This window comes from Populus alba, chromosome 16 (genome assembly GCF_005239225.2).
Source record: "Populus alba chromosome 16, ASM523922v2, whole genome shotgun sequence".
Classification (NCBI taxonomy): domain Eukaryota; kingdom Viridiplantae; phylum Streptophyta; class Magnoliopsida; order Malpighiales; family Salicaceae; genus Populus; species Populus alba.
The window spans coordinates 15535182-15556307 of record NC_133299.1 but is presented as its reverse complement, the minus strand read 5'-3'; the positions used below and the strand labels follow the sequence as shown (position 1 = coordinate 15556307).

The window sequence follows — 21126 nt, the reverse complement described above, 5'->3', positions numbered from 1 at the left end:
TTTGTTGGGCATTACTCTGGCCCAGGATATACAATTGATAAATCATGAGCTTCAAATGTCCAGAAGTATTGGGCCCTGATGGGCCATGTTTTGGCGTTTTATGGGCTTCTGTTGAGTTCATGGATATGCCCTCTCTGCCTCTCCAAGACACGTCAATAGAAGTATAGAACTATGAAAATGCTTGGGCCTCTTCAAGATTTTTCCAAAAAAAATGGTTACCAAGTGACTGTAATTGTTGTAGGAAAAGCTTTTCAATCATGGAGGGCAAATCGTATCCTATTTGATAAAAAATTATAATTATTGGAATTAAATAACTAATTAATCACCATTGGCAAACCACAACATCATTTAATTAAAAGGGCCTAGAAAAATTAAAGTGCCTCCAAAATTATAGAAAGTGAGCGAGTTGATGTATTCCTGTTTCCTTTATTATTTTAATTTGGGATAGAAACATTGTTTATAAGAAAAGTGAAGCACCTTTATTTTCTTTTCTTTTCCTTACTTTTCTTTTTTAAATTTAATCATCGAATTAGAATCGAGCATGGTAAATTATTTCTATTGACTTTGTATAGGTACTCGTCGTGCTAGAGAAGAAACCTTATGCTTGATTTGGTAAATTTAAATTCAATTTTGTTAAGTTTTTTTTTTTCTTTTTCTATTGAGTCCTTCCAAGTTTTTTTTTTTCATTTGATTGTTTTTGCCACTTGTCTCTCTTTTTTTTTTCAATTTAATCCCTTTACATTAGGTTTGTTTAGAATCAACCATGATAAGTTATTTTGATTGGCTTGGTATAGGATCTTTGTGATATAAAAAAACATATTTGACACTTAAATGATGCTTGATTTGGCAAAAATCAAATTTAGTTTTATTGAATTTTTTTTTTGTGTAGCTAATTTAGTGAGTAATTGATGAATTTTTAAATAGAAAAAAGAAGAATGTTGAAATGGGAAAGGTGAGGAAATCACATAGCCAATCTAGAATTCATGCAAAAGATCATTTTAGTTTAAAATTCTAATTTGTTGATTTTTTTAGTTTTTATGTTAAAGAGAATCTCATTGAAAAACAATAAAAAAGAGAGAATGTTATTAATTGATCACATTCTGACAATTAAAATGAACAATCTCGGTATTGATGAATCTATATTTATTTTAATTATATATATTTTTATATCAATTTAAGAACCCATGACAAAAAATATATGTTTTTTTTCAATGGAGTTTAAATTATTTATTTTCTAAAAAAAAAAATTTTATTGTTATGTAATTAAATAAAAAAAATTAAAGAGCTCCCATAACATAAGATCAAATAGCTTAAATATGCACTTTATCTCAGCTTCCAACTCAATTTTTAGTTGGAATCATCATATTTGTTATAATTTATTGACATATGTAATTTTTGATTTATTTTAATGAATGCACGTATAAACTTTTTAGTTTGTAATTTTTTTTTTTAATGGTAGAAAAAGTATTACAATGCCGGTGCCCTTTTTATGTTGAGAGAAAAATTGCTCCATCCCACAACATAGACAAGTAACAAAACACTTTAAATCGGTGTTATCATACCCAATGTAACTTAATGGGTTAACTCGGTAACTTATCAGCCTAAGTTTCATATCAAACTAGATGTTAATGACTTGATCAACTTGATCAACTCGATTAAAATTTAAGTAGAACTTGGTTTGATTTTTTAAAAAAAACTATGTTGTTTTAATTTTTTTAAAAATTACTAAAATAACATTGTTTGGATTAACATGCTCAACATTTAAACTAGGCCTCGAACCAGGTCATGATCCAGGTCAAAGTTTATAACTCCAGGTTAAATTCCACCCACAGTTGATATTAGATCTTTCAAACAATTGGGGTGTTAATCATGACAAGCTAGTAGACGAAGCAAAGGATGATGTTCTTTTATTACTTGTGATTTAAGGGTTGAAGATGGACATCATGTTAGAACTCGATCGAAACATGAACTGCATGCCACAACATTGCCGGGATATATAGACTTTTTTCAAAAAGGCCATGGATTCTTTTACAAGGGCAATCGATGGGGACAACAAGAACTACACAAGTCATAATTTGGATTTACCAAAGATTTTAGATCTATTTGTAGATACTATTAGCATGATAGCCCGCCATCCACGCCACCCATCCACCATCCATGGCAGCTCCACGAGAAGCACAATTAATGCACAAATTTTCTAAGCATAAAAAATTACATCGGGAGGAGGGTTTGAGGTGTGGAGACCGGAGGGATCAATGGAGTTTACAAAAGGGATCTCAAATCTCCCATTCCCCTTGTGAAAAGGCCAATCAAGTGTTTAATAAAATGAATTTTAATGTCATTTTTATGAAGAATTTACTAGAAGAAATGGTAATATATATATATATGTTTTTGTAGTAGTTAGGAAGAGTTTTTAAATCATGTAGTGCAAATTGTATCCCATTTGATAAACAATTATAATTAATGGAATCAAATAACTAATTAATCATGGATGGCAAACCACAACATCATTTATTAAAAACACCAAGAAAAATAAAGTACCTCCAAAATAATAGAAAGTGGGCAAGTTGATATATTTTTGTTTTCTTTGTTATTGATATAATTAAAAAAACTTGGGATGGAAAAACTAAAGAGTGAACAACCTCAATGTCTTTTTTTTATTTGTTTTTTCATCACTTGACTTTTTTTTCCCTTCAATTTAATTATTTTATATTAGATTGATTTAAGATTAGACTTGGTTATTTATTTATGTTAGCTTGTTATAGGTATCTTATGGTGTCAAAAAAACAAATCGGATGCTCGATTGATGCTTGATTTGGTAAATTTAAATTTAAATTTTTTTCTATTTGAATCCTTTCATGTTTTTTTTCTTTTGTCATTTGATTTTTCTTGGTCACTTGATTTTTTTTTTTAAATTTTTATTAATATTAATTGATTTAGGATCAAGCTTGATGATTTATTTTTGTTGGCTTGGGATTTCTCATAGTGTCGGAAAATAAATTCAACATTTAGTTGATGCTCGATTTGAGAGAATCAAATTTAGTTTTGTTGATTCTTTTCCGATTAAATCCTTTTATGGCCAATTTAACAAGTAATTGATGAAGTTTTCAATAAAGAAAATAAAAGAGGGGTTGACATGGAAAAAGTAGGGAAATCATATAGCAAGTCTAAAATTCATGCGAAAAGGTCATTTTAGTTTAAAAATTCATTTTGTTAATTTTCCAATCCTTGGGCCGAGAGAAGAGAGAGAATCTTGATAAAAAAAATGAATGAGAGATTTCAATGGAGTTTAAATTATCTTTTTCCTAACATTTTTTTTATTGCTAAATAATTAAATAAAAAAAGATTAGAAGAGCTCCTCACAACATGAGATTAGATAGCTTAACATGCATTTTATCTTAGTTTTTTTGACTTAATTTTTAGTTGGAATCAATAAATTTATTATTATTTATTGGCCTATATAATAATTCTTGATTTATTTTATTGAATGTATATATAAAATTTTTAATTTGCAATTAAAAAAAATTTTTTTTGATGGTAAAAATAATGCTTCCAATGCTCACACCTTTTTTTTATGTTGAGAGAAAAATTGTTACATATCACAACGTAGTGTAGAGAATCAAACTAGTTATTATGATGTAAGATGATACTTTTTAAAAATAAAAAAAATATCATGATAATTTAAATTAATATTATTAAACCTGGTCTAATTTAACAGGTCAATTCAATGACTTGTCAATTTAAATTTAAATTGAAATGGATCGAAATCATCCAGTCGACCAGAAATTCAAATAAGACTTTGATTGAATTTTTTAAAAAAATTATATCATTTTAGTTTTTTTTAAAATCCTTAAATAAAGTTTTTATAAATTAAATAACCCAACTTGTAAATCATATCTTGAACTGAATAGTCCGTGTTTATAACTATTGGTGAAATTCCACCAACAAGAGATATTATATCTTTCAAACAATTGAGGTGTTAATTATGACAAGCTAGTAGACGAAGCAAAAGATGATGTTCTTTAATTACTTGTGATTTAAGGGTTGAAGATGGAAATCATGTTAGAACTTGATCGAAACATGAACTGCGAGACACGGCATCGCCAGGATAGACTTTTCGAAAAGGCCATGGATTCGTTTGCAAGGGCAATCAATGGGGACAACAAGAATTACACAAGTCATAATTTGGATTTAGCAAATATTTTAGATTTATTTGTTGGTATTATTAGCATGATAGCCCGCCATCTACGCCACTCATCCACCATCCATGGCAGCTCCCCGAGAAGCACAATTAAAACAAAAATTTTCTAAGCGTAAAAAGTACATCGATAAGAGGGTTTGAAGTGTGGAAAATGGAAAAATAAATGGAGTTTATAAAAGGGATCTCAATTTTTTTATTCTACTTGTAAGACTAAGAAGTCAATTGATTATTTAATAACCTGGTTCGAAATTCCAAATAAAATTATAGTGGTAAGACCTGGATTAGCATGATGGATTAAACCCAATAACTTCGAAGATTTTTATTGGTTCAAGTTGGAAAAAAAAAGAAAAAAAACACTACCATGTTAAAAATTCAATTTAACATGCTGATCTAATTGACTCGAGCCTGATCGAGTCAAGGTCTAACACTCAATTCATTGATTTTTATTTAAAAAAAATTTAATTAAAATAATATCATTTAAAAAACTTAAGTTGATCAATGATCCAGGATACAAATCTTGCTCTAAGTTGATTTATTGGTTAGGCTTTAGAATTATGGGTTAAAGTAAAGAGTAAACCGTGAACCAAGCGTCTTTTCTAAGGGATTTTCTTGGTAGGATGATTGTTGTATTCAATTCCTTTTCCCTTGTTTGGTAATTGGTATATACCTAGAAAATCTCAAATTCACTAAAACGTGAGAGAAATATCATATTTGTGTTAGAAGTCCGGAGTTCTAAAATATACTATAATGTTATTTTATAACTGCTATTGTTATATATCTTTGATCATTTTTATATTAATATTAACGGCAGTTATAGCTATATAATAAGTTCGTTGAAGAAGAAAAAACTTGATTAAACATGCGTGTGTGTATATATATATGTTTTTTTATCAAGATTCTATCATGTATCACGTATATATGTGGTGATCTTGCAAAATATTTATTTTCTACAGGAATTATGACAATTGTCTGGAACGTCATTAAAACATTTTCTTACAATTATATTTGATTAAAAATACCGGTATAAATATCGAATAATCGCGACTAAAATCTCATATCTGTGGCAGTATTTTTCTTTTGACTAAAATCCCACTATTCTAGGGTAACTCTTGCTCGCCACAGCTACGTGTTTTTCTCATCAAACCCATCATTTCTTGGCGGGTAAAATCTATCTCAAGACCTACCTTCATACTCGAACATAACGTGAAAAACAAATGTTAATTTGAGTGAACACTCAAAGGGCGAGCTCGACGAGGCCGGTGAAGGTGGGTGGAGAGTATCGAAGTGGAGAAAAATGCCAGAAGAAGGAGGTTTTTTGATTGATGTCTTGCAAGGAAATCTTATACGACAACTGGGTTGTTAGAATACGAACAACAGTAGAGAAAACATTAAAGAAACAGAGAGGAATTTGGCCACATTCAACACATGGATCTTTGAAAACTGCTACTACGATTTGCCTTTTTTCTTGTACTTTGTAGTCTAATCTTGGACAAGACAGTACTGCTGCCTTAGCTACGGTATCTTATATTATCATGCCTCCATTGAACAGTGTAAAAAAGGAGGTGCAGGTCTCTGTCCCTCTCCTGTCTTGATTACTACCATTTCTGATCCTGTTCTTCCTCCATGTTTTCTCAACCTGGGAGTGTAACATCCCTGTTAGAAATCTTAGGGCCCTTTCAGTTTCTCAACCTGGGTTTTTTTTAATATATATATATATATATATATATATATATATATATATATATATATATATAGTGTCCGACTTGGTAGTGCAAGGAGGTGTAGTTGAAATTCTGTCTTGTCCCTACTGTCTGAAAGTGTTTGATTGGTCGAAATTCTGAAAAATTTTATTCTTTGATTATGAAAAAAATTATAATCTGTTTTTTCTTAAATATATTTTTTAAAAATAACTGTAAAAGCTATTATATTATTGAACAAATATATATATATATATATATAATATTCAAATAAAATGAAATTTATATGGCCTGAATATTTTTTATATATATAAAAAACTATTAGGAAACAAATTTATTAAGCTATACTTATGACATTAGTTCGGTGGAGATATTAGATTCAAGACATGGATTCTACACATGAATGATCGTAAACGATAAAAGATAGCACTCCCCGTCACTCTTTGGCTTAATTCTACGTTTTTGGTTTTCATTTGATTTTATTAATTATGGTGCTTGATTTTTTTGTCCCACGTCATAGCTACAAACTCTAAGCAATCAATTTTCAAGTAATCGGCAAATATGAAAAGCCATCTTGACTAAGATATTTGACGTAACTTGTAAAAAAAAAAAAAAAAACTTTATATGCTAAAACTAATGTAGCAACATGGAATGTAATAAAATAAATTATAATTGATTCGAATTTATGATTTTTAAATTTGAAGCTATTTACAATTTCAAACAAGTTAAATATATTAGAGAATAATATAAATCATATAATATCAAAGAACCACCTCAATTTAAAAATTTAAACTGTTTGGTGAGGTTCTAAAATATGATTTATATTATTTTCTAACACATCCATTCAAGTGAAAGCTTTCTAGACTTAAAACTTATACAGATCCATATTACCTTTATTCTTTATCAAATAAATGGGGATGGTGAGATTCAAACTCGTGACCGTTTGATCTTCAAAACTCTAATATTATGTCAAATAACCATCTAAACCCGATAGTAAGCTATTGAGTTGAGATGATTTTTTGATAAAATAAATGCAATTGATGTATGATTGTGGTAATGCTAGTCTAAAATCAACTTTTTTAAAAAATAAAATAAAATGTTATTCACAATAAATTTCTTTATTTGATATCTTGGGAAAAAAGGTTGAGGTAATGGGGTGAATTTCATATATTTGTCTGTCAATCAGTAACATAAAAAAAATAAATGTCTGCATATACGAAAATAATAGCAAAATAAATTAAAATTAATGTAACTCACATCACATGCTTTGTTTTTTTTTTTTTTTGTTAAATACTGCATATACGATGACAATCTTAGTAGTCATTTGACATGTATATAGTTCATACTCTGGTATAAATACACACGTACGTACGTGCAAATGTTAAAATATGATAAATTTTGAAAATGAAAATATATAGTAGGGATATCGATGCCGTTGAGTGCTGTTGAGTATGAATAGAGGGAAGAGTGAATCTTAAGTTAGTATTATAAGATAGAAATGATAGATATAAAAAAAAATATAAATGAATTTGGTTAAAAATATGAAAGAAAAATATGTAAAATAAATCTGTTTTCAAATAGTTTTTTAGTAAATTTTTGTATTTTTAAAATATAAAAAGAATAATGAAACATGTTTATTTTACCCCTATTATCTCATTCTTTTTTGTTTTAAAACGAGAAGTTATTTTACATTATTTTTGAATATTGTGATGTATAATAATTTTTTTTTATTTAAAAATATATTAAAATAATTTTTTTATTTTTATTTTTGATATCAGTATATTATAATTATTAAAAATATATAAATTTAATTTTTTTTAATGGAAGATACACTTTTAAAACACAATTTTGACGACAAGAATAAACAAAATTTTAATCAATTTCAAAATTCCTCTGATCCCTGAGATCAAAGAAAAAGAGAAGGATAAAATGCCCTGACAATTTGGGCAAGAAATGGACAAAAAAAAAATCAAAGAAAACTGGAGAAGAATCGAAGAAATGGCACTTGGTTTCAGACAAGGGATTCTCCTTTGACCATGAAAACCCCCAAACAAAACATTAAACAAATCAAAGAGAAAAGTAAAAACCCTTCCGCAGTTCCTTGTCTTCTGTTCCTGTTCTCATCGGTTACTCCTTTTCTTTGTTTTCAAAAAGAAAGAAGCTTTGAAAGCCCTCTGCTGCTGCTGCTGCTTCCACTAGAGCACAGCACACTTTACTCTTTCTTTATTTCTCCTTTCCTTGTTATTAGTTATTACACCCACTAGCATCGACACCAACACCAAAACAGAATCATTACTGTTTCTCTTCTCTTCTTCTGACCCCATCATTAAATGTTCTTGCTGCTCCCTCCGCTTTCCCATCTCAACCTCTAGTGATCAATCCCTTCAAAAATTCTTAAGAAAAATCTCTCTTTCTCCCGCTTCTTTCGCTGCTTTACCGGCTACCCTCCCGCCACGATTCCCTTTCTTTAAAATTTCCCACTCCTATTAACTCCTCCATCCCTTCAGCACCTAACGCCCTTTATGACATGCTCTTTGTCGAGTTATAGAGGTGGAACTAACTAACTGGCTATAGAAGCCTCATTAATGTGAGGTTTGGTAGTTGGTGTTTCTTTTTTTGGAGATCGAAGGTTGTGTTTGTGAGAATTCCCGTATAATCTATACCACTACCACTACTCTACTGATACTATAGTGACTGTCTTTTTTCTTTTTTGAAATTTGAAAAAGTTAGGGAATTGAAAAAAGAAAGTGGGTTTGCATCTGTGGTTTCATTTTATTGCCTTTGCTTCATTTTTAGTCCAAAAACATTGCCTCCCACATTCTCATTCTCCGGACTCTCTCTCTCTCTCTTGCTTTTCTTTTGTTTGGCCTGGAAATTGTTTTAGCTTCTTCCGTCGCAGGGCTTATAGCTTCACCATCCCTAGCTTCTACTGCTAGAAGTATATGTTTTCAGAGACAGAAACTTTCTGCTCTCTCTCATTTATCTCCAAAGATTAAAAAAAAAAAGTAAGAACAAAACCTTTTTGTTTCTACTCCATCCCTGCTATTGTCAGTTGTAACCTCCACCTTGTTTTCTGTCTTTTGAGTCACAGGCGTTGTTGCCATCTTTGATAGCCCAAAAAATCTCTCCTTTTCAAGTTTGATAGCCCCTTTTCTCAACCTTTTGCATTCTTTCATGGGGTCCTTTTCTTAGCATCAAATGTATCAAAAGTTGGGATTGAATTGAACTGGGAAAAAACATGCTGCTCAAGTTCTTATTTTTAGCTGTTTTAGCTCCACTACTTCTGGTACAGTGTTTGGACTCAATCAATGATGATGTACTTGGCTTGATAGTATTCAAGGCGGGTCTTCAAGACCCAGAGTCTAAACTCTCATCATGGAATGAAGATGATGACAGTCCTTGTAACTGGGTTGGTGTCAAATGTGACCCGAATACCCATCGGGTCACTGAACTGGTTCTTAATGGCTTCTCTTTATCTGGGCACATTGGTCGTGGCCTTTTGAGGCTACAATTTCTTCAGGTTCTGTCTTTGGCTAATAATAACTTTAATGGGACTATAAACCCTGATCTTCCTAGACTTGGCGGCTTACAAGTTATTGACTTGAGTGAAAACAGTCTATCAGGGTCAATCCCCGATGGGTTTTTCCAGCAATGTGGGTCATTGAGGTCTGTTTCATTTGCTAGGAATGATCTTACAGGGATGATTCCTGATTCTTTGAGCTTTTGTATGTCGCTTTCAGTTGTTAATTTCTCATCGAATGGCCTTTCTGGTGAATTGCCATCTGGATTATGGTATTTGAGAGGGCTACAGTCTCTTGATTTGTCTGGTAATTTGTTGGAAGGAGAGATTCCTGAAGGAATTGCAAATTTGTATGCTTTGAGAGCCATTAATTTGAGAAGGAATAGGTTCACTGGGCGGCTACCAGTGGATATTGGAGGTTGCCAGGTTTTGAAATTGCTTGATTTTAGCGAGAATGCTTTGTCTGGTGGTCTTCCAGAGTCATTGCAGAGGCTTAGTTCATGTGCTACTGTTAGACTAGGAGGAAATTCATTTACAGGGGAAGTTCCTGGGTGGATTGGAGAGTTGACAAGTCTTGAAAGCTTGGATCTTTCTGTCAATAGACTTTCAGGTCGGATTCCAGTTTCAGTAGGAAACCTTAACGTGTTGAAGGAATTGAATCTGTCCATGAACCAGCTTACTGGAGGATTGCCTGAGTCAATGGCGAATTGTGTTAACCTTTTGGCTATAGATGTTAGCCATAATCAGTTGACAGGTAATCTTCCTTCATGGATTTTCAAGACGGGGTTAAAAAGCGTGTCGCTTTCTGGGAACAAACTTGATGAAAGCATAGAACATCCTTCAGGTGTGTCTTTGGCAGCTTCTCTTGAAAGTCTTCAGGTCTTGGATCTATCTTCAAATGTCTTCTCTGGAGAAATCCCATCTGACATTGGGGTTTTAAGCAGCCTGCAACTCTTTAACGTGTCAAGGAACCAACTGTTTGGTTCTATTCCACCGAGTGTAGGAGAATTGACAATGATACAAGCTCTGGATTTGAGTGATAATAGGCTAACCGGAAGCATTCCTTCTGAAATTGGAGGAGCAGTCTCCCTCAAGGAACTGAGATTGGAGATGAACTTCCTAACTGGGAAAATTCCTACTCAGATCAAGAAGTGCTCATCTCTAACATCTTTGTGAGTTTTTCCTCGCTTGCTTGACTTTTGCTTTAAAAGTTCTCCGATTGGTTCTTCCCATTTGTAATTTCCTTGTGCTTGCAATACTCTGAGAAAATAACTTTCTGCTTTTACAATTCTGTTAGCAGTCCTTAATAATTTCAACTGAGAGCCATTACATTCAATCATTACAGTGAAAACAATTGCACTGTCGTATTGTTTTCGAGGGCAGGTCACCCTTATGGTTGGTTGCTTTAGCTCTTTTTGAAATTGTTTGCATGAAACAACTAGACTGTCATACCTTCTCTTAGTTTAATTATGTGTTTGTTGGTGTTTAGTCTGACCTTTGCCGGCAAGCTTTATTGTCATTTTGGTGTAAGATGAAAAACAATCTACGTTTTTAGTGCTGATAGGCTCACCAAATGGCGATCAACATATGACTATCATCTATGCAGCAGAACCTGATCAGTATGATTTTTTGTGTGTTTATTTGTTTGTTTAAGCTGATAATCAGTGGTGTTTGCTATTTCTCAGCGCATTACTATACGGTGCCCATCTTAAAACTGTTATCGGGATTTGATCGAATTGATATAATTTGAAGTTTTTGTTAAATGCTGAAATAAGAATGAGGAAGAGAAAGAATACAACAAAGAAAAATCTGGACTCTTGAATTGCTGTTGTCTATTGTACGTTCATTTAATAATTTCTAGTTTCAATTTATAAGTTATGGAACCTGCATTGTTCTAACTATTTCTCTCTCTGTTTTTTGACTGGACTGTACAGAATTATATCTGGAAACAACCTTAGTGGTCCAGTTCCAGTAGCCATTGCAAACCTAACCAACCTACAATATGTAGATTTATCATTCAACCGCTTCTCTGGAAGCTTACCCAAGGAGCTGGGCAATCTTTCCCACCTCCTGTCCTTTAATATTTCTCATAACAACTTAAAAGGTGATCTCCCACTTGGGGGTTTCTTCAACACTATTTCCCCATCATCTGTCTCTGGCAATCCCTCCTTGTGTGGATCTGTTGTCAACCGATCCTGCCCTTCTGTCCATCAGAAGCCTATTGTTCTGAATCCCAACTCTTCTGGCTCCTCCAATGGCACCTCTTTTAATCTCCATCACAGGAAGATTGCACTCAGCATCTCTGCTCTCATTGCTATTGGTGCAGCCGCTTGCATTACACTCGGTGTGGTAGCTGTTACTCTCCTCAATATCCGTGCAAGATCTTCTATGGCACGCTCTCCTGCTGCTTTCACATTTTCTGGCGGGGAAGATTTCAGCTGTTCCCCAACTAATGATCCAAACTATGGCAAGCTTGTCATGTTTTCTGGTGATGCTGATTTTGTTGCTGGGGCCCAAGCATTACTCAACAAAGACTCAGAACTTGGTCGTGGTGGGTTTGGGGTTGTTTACCGAACAGTACTTCGAGATGGGCGTTCAGTTGCTATAAAGAAGCTGACAGTTTCAAGTTTGATCAAGTCCCAAGATGAATTTGAAAGGGAAGTGAAGAAACTTGGAGAGGTTAGGCATCATAATCTTGTCACTCTGGAAGGTTATTACTGGACTCCATCCTTGCAACTCCTTATTTATGAATACGTATCCAGTGGAAGTTTGTATAAGCATCTCCATGATGGACCTGATAAGAACTACCTCTCCTGGCGGCATAGATTCAACATAATACTTGGAATGGCTAGAGGTTTGGCTCATTTGCATCACATGAACATAACCCATTACAATTTAAAATCTACCAATATTCTGATAGATGATTCTGGTGAGCCAAAAGTGGGAGACTTTGGCCTGGCGAAGCTGTTGCCCACTCTAGACCGTTGCATCTTAAGCAGCAAAATCCAGAGTGCATTAGGATACATGGCTCCCGAGTTTGCTTGTCGAACGGTGAAGATAACTGAGAAATGTGATGTGTACGGGTTTGGGGTCCTAGCCTTGGAAGTGGTGACAGGGAAGAGGCCAGTGGAATACATGGAGGATGATGTGGTTGTGCTATGTGACATGGTGAGGGGAGCACTGGAGGATGGAAGAGTGGAAGAATGCATTGATGGCAGACTCCGAGGAAATTTCCCAGCAGATGAGGCGATTCCAGTAGTAAAACTTGGTTTGATATGTTCATCTCAAGTGCCATCGAATCGGCCAGACATGGAAGAAGTGGTCAATATTTTAGAGCTGATCCAATGTCCTGCAGGGGGGCAGGAAGAGCTGGAGTGAACTGGACTTGTACTAGAGTTCAAGAAAGAAACTGAAAACATGTTTTCTCCAGTGAAGAAGAATCCGGTTGGTTTGTTCAAAGAAAAAAAAAAAAGAATATATTGTTCAATTTACCTTCAAATTTTTCCTTCTTGCTATTGAATTTTATTTGTATCCCTTTTTTTATGACAATCTTATCTACAGTTTCCATGACCGGATTCCTTTTCACCAGAATATAGGGCAAGTATAATATTGCATCAATGGTATTCCTCCCCAAGGAGTATACTTGACTGGTTTCTCATCTCTGTCTTGATAGCATCTTGTATTTGTTTCATGTTACATGGACTAAGGTCTCAACAAGAAAATGAAAGCACACCTGAGGTCACTACCGGACAAGCTACAAGGGCTTCTGTGGACTATATACAATTTGAATGGTATGATGCTCTTGGATAAAGCAATCTTTTGCTTTATTCATACTTCTTAAGCCAGAATTTGCCTTTGCTTTTTCACCTTTTGCTTTTCTGAGAATTTATTGCACCCTCAAGAGCAGCATGGTCAACAACTTTTGCACTCATTGCAGAGAGCTGCCGTGCTCTCAATTCTGTGAACCAACCGATGCCACTTATTCCACCGATGCACTCCGTCGCACTGTTTGTAATTTATTACCATAAACAACCTCCTCTGTGTCCGCAGCTCGGGAGAATAATTAACCCTTGGATTTGAAGAATGGTGTTGGACCCCAAAGGGAAACAAATAAAACTGGAAATGGACATCATCATAGCAAATCACATGGGGGTCCTGAAAAGCACCACCATGGCACCTTTTTGAGTGGCAATATTAGTGCATGGCAATCAAGTGGGAACTTTGCATGATATTCATTGGTAATATGCCTTGTGAAGGGGAAAAAGTTTAACATGCTCTTATGAAATAGTGTGCTCATCATACCTTTTTATTTACATCATAATATTTACCTGTGGAATGAATCGGAAGATCTAAACCCAAGCAGTAGTAGAGACAGAGTTCATCAGAGTTTCACAGGCAGTAAATTTGCATCAACTATGATTTTAATCAAACCTAGGTGCTCTACGCTCAATTCTTTTGACTTTCTAAATATGAATCTTACAGTTAGTATTTAAGAGAATTTATTAAATTCTCTTTAATGCATTAAATTGACCTGGAATGCGCTTTTAAGTTGTTTTTTTTTTTAAAAAAAAAAAAACATATGATGCCTGAGCTCGTGTGATGTGTGATAAAAAGACGCGGTTGTGGTGTAACCCGTGTTTTCAAATTAAAAATATGAAAAAAATTAACGTTTTAAGTTTGAAAGAGCAAGCAAAGGGGTTTGAGATAAAACGTGCAAAAAATGCACGGGGCTTGAAGGCCTCTAGTTTTAGCAGAAGGGTGGCTAGCTGCATGATTTGGTGTCCTGCTTGCCATTCTTTAGCTGAAAAATGACCTCGAATCAAAATAGTTGAACGACAGGGAGAAACTTTTGAGCACGGTGCAATCAAAAGACGAAGTAGAATACAGAGGGATTTTGGACTGACCGAGCCTGATGCGACTCCAACTCATGGGACCTGGTGATTAAAATAAAGGTAAAAAGTACAACCATATCCATAACCCATGACAGGAACATACCAAATATGAGTGGGGAGTTGCATTCTTGGATTGAATGACAGGCACCATCTCTTGTTCCTGCTTTTGGGTCCCAAGCCCCAGCCCCTACCATACTGGTTCTGCTTCCCCTGGTGGACTTCATGCCTGAAATATGATAATTAAAAGGAGATCATCCTTCATCCTCAACCTGTGTGTGTTCATCGACTTCTATATGTCCCATGTGGTTTCCCTTTCTGTGCTGGACAAAAACAAGAATTGGGTTTCCCCTTCAATGAAGAAGAACAGAATGTGCAATGGAATATGTTTTCAAGTGCTCGTCAAAGAATGCAGATCGCACAAAAACAAATGTGAGCATTTTACATTTCACCAAAAACAGAAAAGATTATATCATCTACGTATTTCAACAATTCTCTGGACTCTCACCGTTGCACGAAACTACAAATGCCAAAATCGCTCTTGTCAGAAGGATTTACAATCAAAATTTTGTATTTCTATTCGTTTTCTTGTTCTACTCCTTGTCCACATCCTGGGAAGGTAGAACTTTCTTTTTTCTCTTCTCCCTGCAAAAATCCTAGTTGTCCCAGTCATTTTCCCATCCATCTTTGTTTGGAGTCCTGGAAGTAAGGCCATTGGCTGACACGCTTGCTGAATGGCGTGCAGCTGGTGACTTTATTGCATTCTCCTCATCCCAATTATCATCCCAGACCTTATCCCAGCCTCCAGCTGTTTCGAAATCATTTGCAACACCAGATTCTGGCATAGCCATTTCAAGTTCCTGATAAGCGATTCTGGCCTCTGGTCTCCCCTTCCTACACATGCAGCAAGCTAATGTCCCTCCAAAAACTACCACTGTAATAATCAGGAAGTAAGCACCATTGATGGGGGTGATTAGCTGGTCATAAGAAGGGAGGTTCATGAAAAAGTTTGCTTGAGATTCAAGAGGATCCAAGTGCAGAACACAGTCCCCATTTTTAGCATTTAATATCATCTCTGTCCTTTGACCAACAGTCAAATTAATCTGAAAAGAAAACATTGAAACTCTGCTTTAAAAGGAGGCAACAAATACACCCATAAATTGCCTGTACAATTATTAGATCACCGACATGAAACATCATGGTTCCCCCCCCCCAAGAAATATTTAATCTGTCTTGGGTAGTACCACGATGTCAACTGAACAAGATTAAATTTTCCAGAACAAGGCAAGAAAAATATCACAAATTGGTAGTAAGTTTCAGTTTCTAGTAAATTTAAAGTTTGCCACTGGATCTAAGCCTGTTCTCAATATAACTTCCTTACCTTCCAGCAATTACATGCATTCAAGCTAGCGGAAGCCAAGAACCAGTAACACCTTGTGAGTTCTTGCTGACTTTTGAAACTGCTCTTAAACCATGCCAACGGAATGTTACTGGAAGAAGCTTAATCTAATCTTGTTTTCTCACTCTGTTTTGCTTCTATTGCCTGGCTACAGCTTTTCAATTTTGTTTAAGTATTCCATATCTCATGCCAGTTTTAAGTCGACCATAGAAACAACACGATGGAACAGGAAAACAATACGTACCGTTTTAGTTTGGTGTTTCGCTATTTCCACCAAAAAATTGTCATTAGGATTTGGGGCAAGCACATCCACTGACAAATTGCGTTCCCCAGAATTTTGTATAAGAACCGTCCACCAATGGGATCCTACAAGGAGAGGGAGAATAGATGATGAACTATATAAAAATGGTCATACTAAGTACCCCTCTACAGATAACAGCATAACTTTTCTAGGTGAGTTGTAAAATGAGCAACACATAAGTAAATGAAGTTCTTCCACTGCATGTCTTTATGTACTTGCTAGTCACAGGAGAGGTCCAGAAAACAAAAGGTTGGACAGACAATTGTAACCAAAAGGGTGCAAAATAGAATGCTATCTGAGCACGGTCCAAACAACCAAAAGCACTAGTTATAGCTTATTGAAAAAAGTTGACTGATGAACTACTGCATATAATAGCATAAGCAGCAATAACCTACATGACACTGCAGACAAAAACTCACCGCCTGATAGTTGACAAGAGGAGACCAGTCAGTGACACGTATTAACAAGTATATAATGACCGTGGTTAGTGGTCATTGATCCAGTTCTGATATTGCAGTCACATATACCATCACTGTCCAGAAATTGTGATATGACCATGCTGAAATGTGTGTTTTAGCTTGTACTGTATGCAAGGTATTTCAAGTTCAAGTTTAAGTCCATTTTGTATTTGGAGGACCATAAACAAAAATTATGATTTACCAGTTTCCAAGAGAAGAAGACATGATAAATTTAATATCCCTTATGAAGCAGAAACTGCATGACTGTCCATAACAAGCAAAAATGCTGAGGCAAACCAGCTGTCACACCCGCATCTTGTGGTCTATCAATAGAAGGCTACATTGCCCAACATCAATAAGACAGATGCCTGAGGTTCATAAGAAGGCGAGTTTAAGGACAAAAACAAAAACATCAATCCTCCAGTCTCCACAGAGCAGCCTTCTAGAGTGTAACGATAAGAGAAATGGCAACAATCTGAATTGTTGAAAATATCTCAACTTTTTAATGATATTTTTAACAGAAAAATTGATTCATGGACATAGAGAAGCGATTTCTGGCACAAGACATTCCGCAATGACATCCTAAACCAAAGAAATGCTGCTCCCATGCAATGACAGAGGACTAAACCTGCCTATGTGAGGATTGGGGTCTGGACAAGATCACATGCTAAATATGATGCACCAATGTCCAATTTAAATTGGAAGTTGCTAAGGCCAAGAGCAAGATGACAGTAAGCAATAGATTGGGAATTTCTTAGGCACCTCCAAAGAATGCTTGCGATGACACTTGTCCTTCATAAGTTCCAATAAGACAGCTATCAATAAGGCATGTGCTCCAATCTCATCTCGATACCAGGACTTGGTGCTTCCACCGACCCCTATAATCCACATGTACTTCTCCTGCTACTTAAATGAAGAGGTCCAAGATTGGAGTTTAAATGAAACATCTAAGACTTCATATTTTCTTTCATTCCTGATAAAAATTGTTAATAGCTACATATTATAAGCCAAACAAGCTGCAGTTGAATAGCCTCAAGGGTTGCAAGTTATAGCATGAAACTCTTCATGCCATGATAAAATAGCCATTAAAATCCAAGAATCATCATTTCCAGCTGAGGTTTTGATGCCTGAACTTTGTAAATGGTTAACAGAAAAGGAAAGAAAGGCCACCATAAGGGCTTGTGAAAATTAAAGGAAATACACACAACAGGAGTCACTTAAACATAGACATGATAGTAAGGGGGGAATGAATTTTGACTTGACATGAATTAATGAAAGTCTTAAACAGGCATGAACAGGACTATCATGAGACTACGCATAGGAGTTACAGGAGATATAATACAATCTCAAGAGGCTTGATGCAACTTTAAAATATCAGGAGTTTGCTTAAAAAATAGACAAAGGAGTCTCCTTTTCAGAATATGCCAGTGTTCTGATAACCTACTTCATCAGACAACATAGGGCACAAACTAATCAAGGTAATTGTCTTGATAATGTATGCTCAGAGCAAAACAAGCACTTCAAGAGAAAGCTTTATACATACACTACTCTTTTATTTTTTTCAGTGGAGGTATTCTGAATAGTTCCTTTATGCTATGCACATATTAATGTTCCACTAACTAATTGATGGATTGAACTTAAACAGCTTGGATTTGTGATTCCAAGGTTTACATACTATCGCTCCTTAAAAAGAAAAGAAAGGAAGAAAGAAACCATCACAACAAAAATAACTACACTAAGATTCTCAATAATAAAATAAAACACTAGTACAGCAATCAGTAGAACCCACCAAAGATACCACATAGTTGCCAACCCTTAATATATTGTTTCTTTACTACCAAGAAAATAATTTGATTGTGTTGAACTTCAACACAGTTGCAGGTGATGTGAGTTTGGTGTTGTGGTGTATGATGTTTTTTAAAAGTGTTTTTCGCTTGAAAATGCATAAATGATTTTTTTTTCAGATTTTTTGACTTTAACACATCAAAACCAATAAAAAGCACTAAAAGAACCATCAATTTAATACTTTTTCAAGTGAAACACACTTTTGGAACGGACCCAAAAGTAGAAGCTACCACACTCCCAAACACTCACTGAGTAATCCACAATTAATTCCCTTATGCTAATCACACATGAATTTCTACACAGGGAACTCTAGAAGAAACTCAATATCTTAAAGAACAAGTAAACGGATTGGAACATGACCTTAAAAAAAGAAATTGAATATTAAAAGGTTATAATGTATCACAGCGAAAATAAAGACATTGTTTCAAATAAAGCAGGAATTACATGAGATTTTACAACTCTGATGAGTTTAATGCAACATTAAAAATATAGATGACTTTGCTTTTAAAGATGGACAAGGTGAGTATGCTATCATTTTAATACCATAATCCCACTTAATGACTTTACAGGGGCCAAGAAGCACTTGACTATCCATGTCAATGATAGACATCTGAAAGTATATACTCATGCAAGACTGCTACTACCATAAATTCCTATATGAAAGAAGCTCCAACTGTTTCTCTGGATATATCTATCTTGCCTCCTTTTGAATTTGACTCCCCATTTTCATTACATCATGGAACTAGATTTATACAGCTTTTAAATCACGCATGCCTGCAAACTCCACTGACTGATGAAATGTAAAACAGTATGGACTGTCAATTCCAAGGCTCACATGGTCCTTATTTCTTTTATTTAAAAAAAGAAAAAAAAGTGAAAGTGACTGGCCTTAGCAACTACACTACTGCAGCAATCAGCTGCACTCAACACATTTATAACATGATTCTCTACCACCTATCGTAATGTGATGTGCTACCAAGAACCTAATCCTCAGATAATTGCTGATACAGTAATCTAAGATTGATTCTCTTCTGCCACTCAACATAACAAATTAAGTTCTAAACCACCAAAAGATCCCATTTACATTTACCATTCGAGTTCAGCATTTCAAGACACAAAAATTCATTCATTTCCATTTTCGTCTCCGGCAATCCTAATACATCACATTACCAAAACCATAACCACTCACAACCAGCAGCACAGATAATGTCCATCAACCATTAATCCTCAACTCCATAAAAGAAACCAAGCATCGCAACTCGAAAAATGGGACTAAACAGCCAGGGAAAATAGAAACACATTGCATAATATAATAAAAACCATTACCATTATCAAATCCAAGAACGCAAGCAGTCAACGACTTGAGGTCCGTGCACCTCCTACCGCCCGCTGTTGTACAATTCTCCCCACCAGCCTCTGATTCCAAATCTGGTTTCCGATGATCCTTCTCTTCACTCACATTCTTCGTTTCATCATCCCTTTTCTCATCTCCATTCTCCTTTTCATTCCCCCGAGTCGAATTTAGTCCCACAACCCCCCTCTCACCATTACTTTTATCACTAATATTACCAATATTATTATTATTTTTATTATTATTTAAGCTCGTGGAATTATCAACTTTTGAAACCGAATTATCCTCAGTGTTTGTCGTATTTAGTGTCTTAGCAGGATCTGGACTTGGCGACGGGGATACCTTAATTAAATACAAAAACAATAAAACATCATTAAATTTATGTCTCTCTCTAAAAAACCATCATTAAATTAATTCCTCTCTAAAAGACAAACAAAAACAAAAACGTAAAATAAACAGAGAGTGAGTTTACTTGGATTTTGACGGGGCTGTTGCCGTCGTGGTCTTTAGGAGCAGCCAAATGCCGAATCGTGGAGACAAAGGAAGCGTTAGAAGCACCGGAGGATAAAATCAAGGCGACGAAGAACAAAAATAGTCTTGAAATTCCATTTCTACCCATTACTGAATAGAAGTACAGATCTTTGCTTCTTTTATTTTTTATTTTTTTTCCAGATTAGAGAAGCTTGCATGGATTTGTGATATTTAAGAATTTGGAAATTTAGGGTTAAGGATTTTTCATGTCAATTTTTTTTAGCTGTCTTGCATGCAAGGTGTGAGATGGCGAGAGAGAAGGGTGCTTCATGCTTGAGCTGTTGAGCATTCAAACGACAGATCAAACGCGTTAAAGTTTTACATGGGCTAACCATTGGATTATATGAAGCCCAAATTGGGCTTGGGTTATGTTTGGGCCTCGATGGAAAATTTGCTCTTGAATTTTGCTTTTTCGGTGTATGTGTAAGCCCAGAAAGGAATGGCTTACTTTTGTGTGGGAGAAGGGTGGTAAAGGAGGAGACGAAGACCATACATTTTTTTTTTTTTATTTAAGGAATAAAACATAATCTCTTTCAAACAAGGAAGAATCAATAAAGTGAAAGTTTTTAGCTTTAATGGCAGACATGGCTTGAGGGCTAATGACTTCTCTCATGGCTTGTGGCTCCAATAATATTTTTCACCTTTTGTGGTCATAGAACAAGAAGCTTGGGGGTGGGAAATTTGCTTTTTAATAGTAAGGGTTACATGAGGTATGGAACTATTTTTCAAGTGGGACTTGGTAAATAAAAATATTATATGAAAAAAAAAGGATTTAGTAGTATAATTTATTAAAAAAATAATATAAATTATATATCAAAACCTTGTTATTTAAATTTTTAGATTGAAATAATTTTTTTTCTTACATATTATTAGAACTTAACACTTTTAATGTTATATAAAATAGATGTGTTAGAGAATATTATAAATTTTATGT

At 34.7% G+C, this 21126-nt stretch overlaps 2 protein-coding genes across 5 annotated transcripts; one reads left to right on the top strand and one right to left on the bottom strand.

Annotated features, from left to right (window-relative positions):
• The first annotated feature begins 7871 nt into the window (after positions 1–7871).
• LOC118035594 (leucine-rich repeat receptor-like protein kinase PXC2) lies at positions 7872–13036 on the top strand. Its single transcript, XM_035041194.2, has 2 exons — positions 7872–10590; positions 11353–13036. Exons 1-2 carry the CDS (start codon positions 9137–9139, stop codon positions 12794–12796), a joined length of 2898 nt encoding a protein of 965 aa, XP_034897085.1. The 5' UTR covers positions 7872–9136; the 3' UTR covers positions 12797–13036.
• A 1002-nt stretch (positions 13037–14038) lies between these two features.
• Positions 14039–20497, bottom strand: LOC118035595 (uncharacterized). Of its 4 annotated transcripts, none has more exons than XR_004685200.2 (5): positions 20134–20497; positions 19637–20003; positions 15951–16072; positions 14816–15410; positions 14039–14630 (listed from the first exon to the last, which is right to left on the bottom strand). XR_004685200.2 is itself a non-coding variant. In XM_035041195.2 (4 exons), the coding sequence occupies exons 1-4, from the start codon at positions 20278–20280 to the stop codon at positions 14964–14966; spliced, it is 1083 nt and encodes a 360-aa protein (XP_034897086.1). In that variant the 5' UTR covers positions 20281–20497; the 3' UTR covers positions 14707–14963. The 4 variants fall into 4 exon arrangements, 1 of the variants encoding a protein (XP_034897086.1); XR_012168159.1 differs by having other exon boundaries at positions 14039–14625; XR_012168160.1 differs by having other exon boundaries at positions 14039–14536.
• Between the last annotated feature and the right edge of the window lie 629 nt (positions 20498–21126).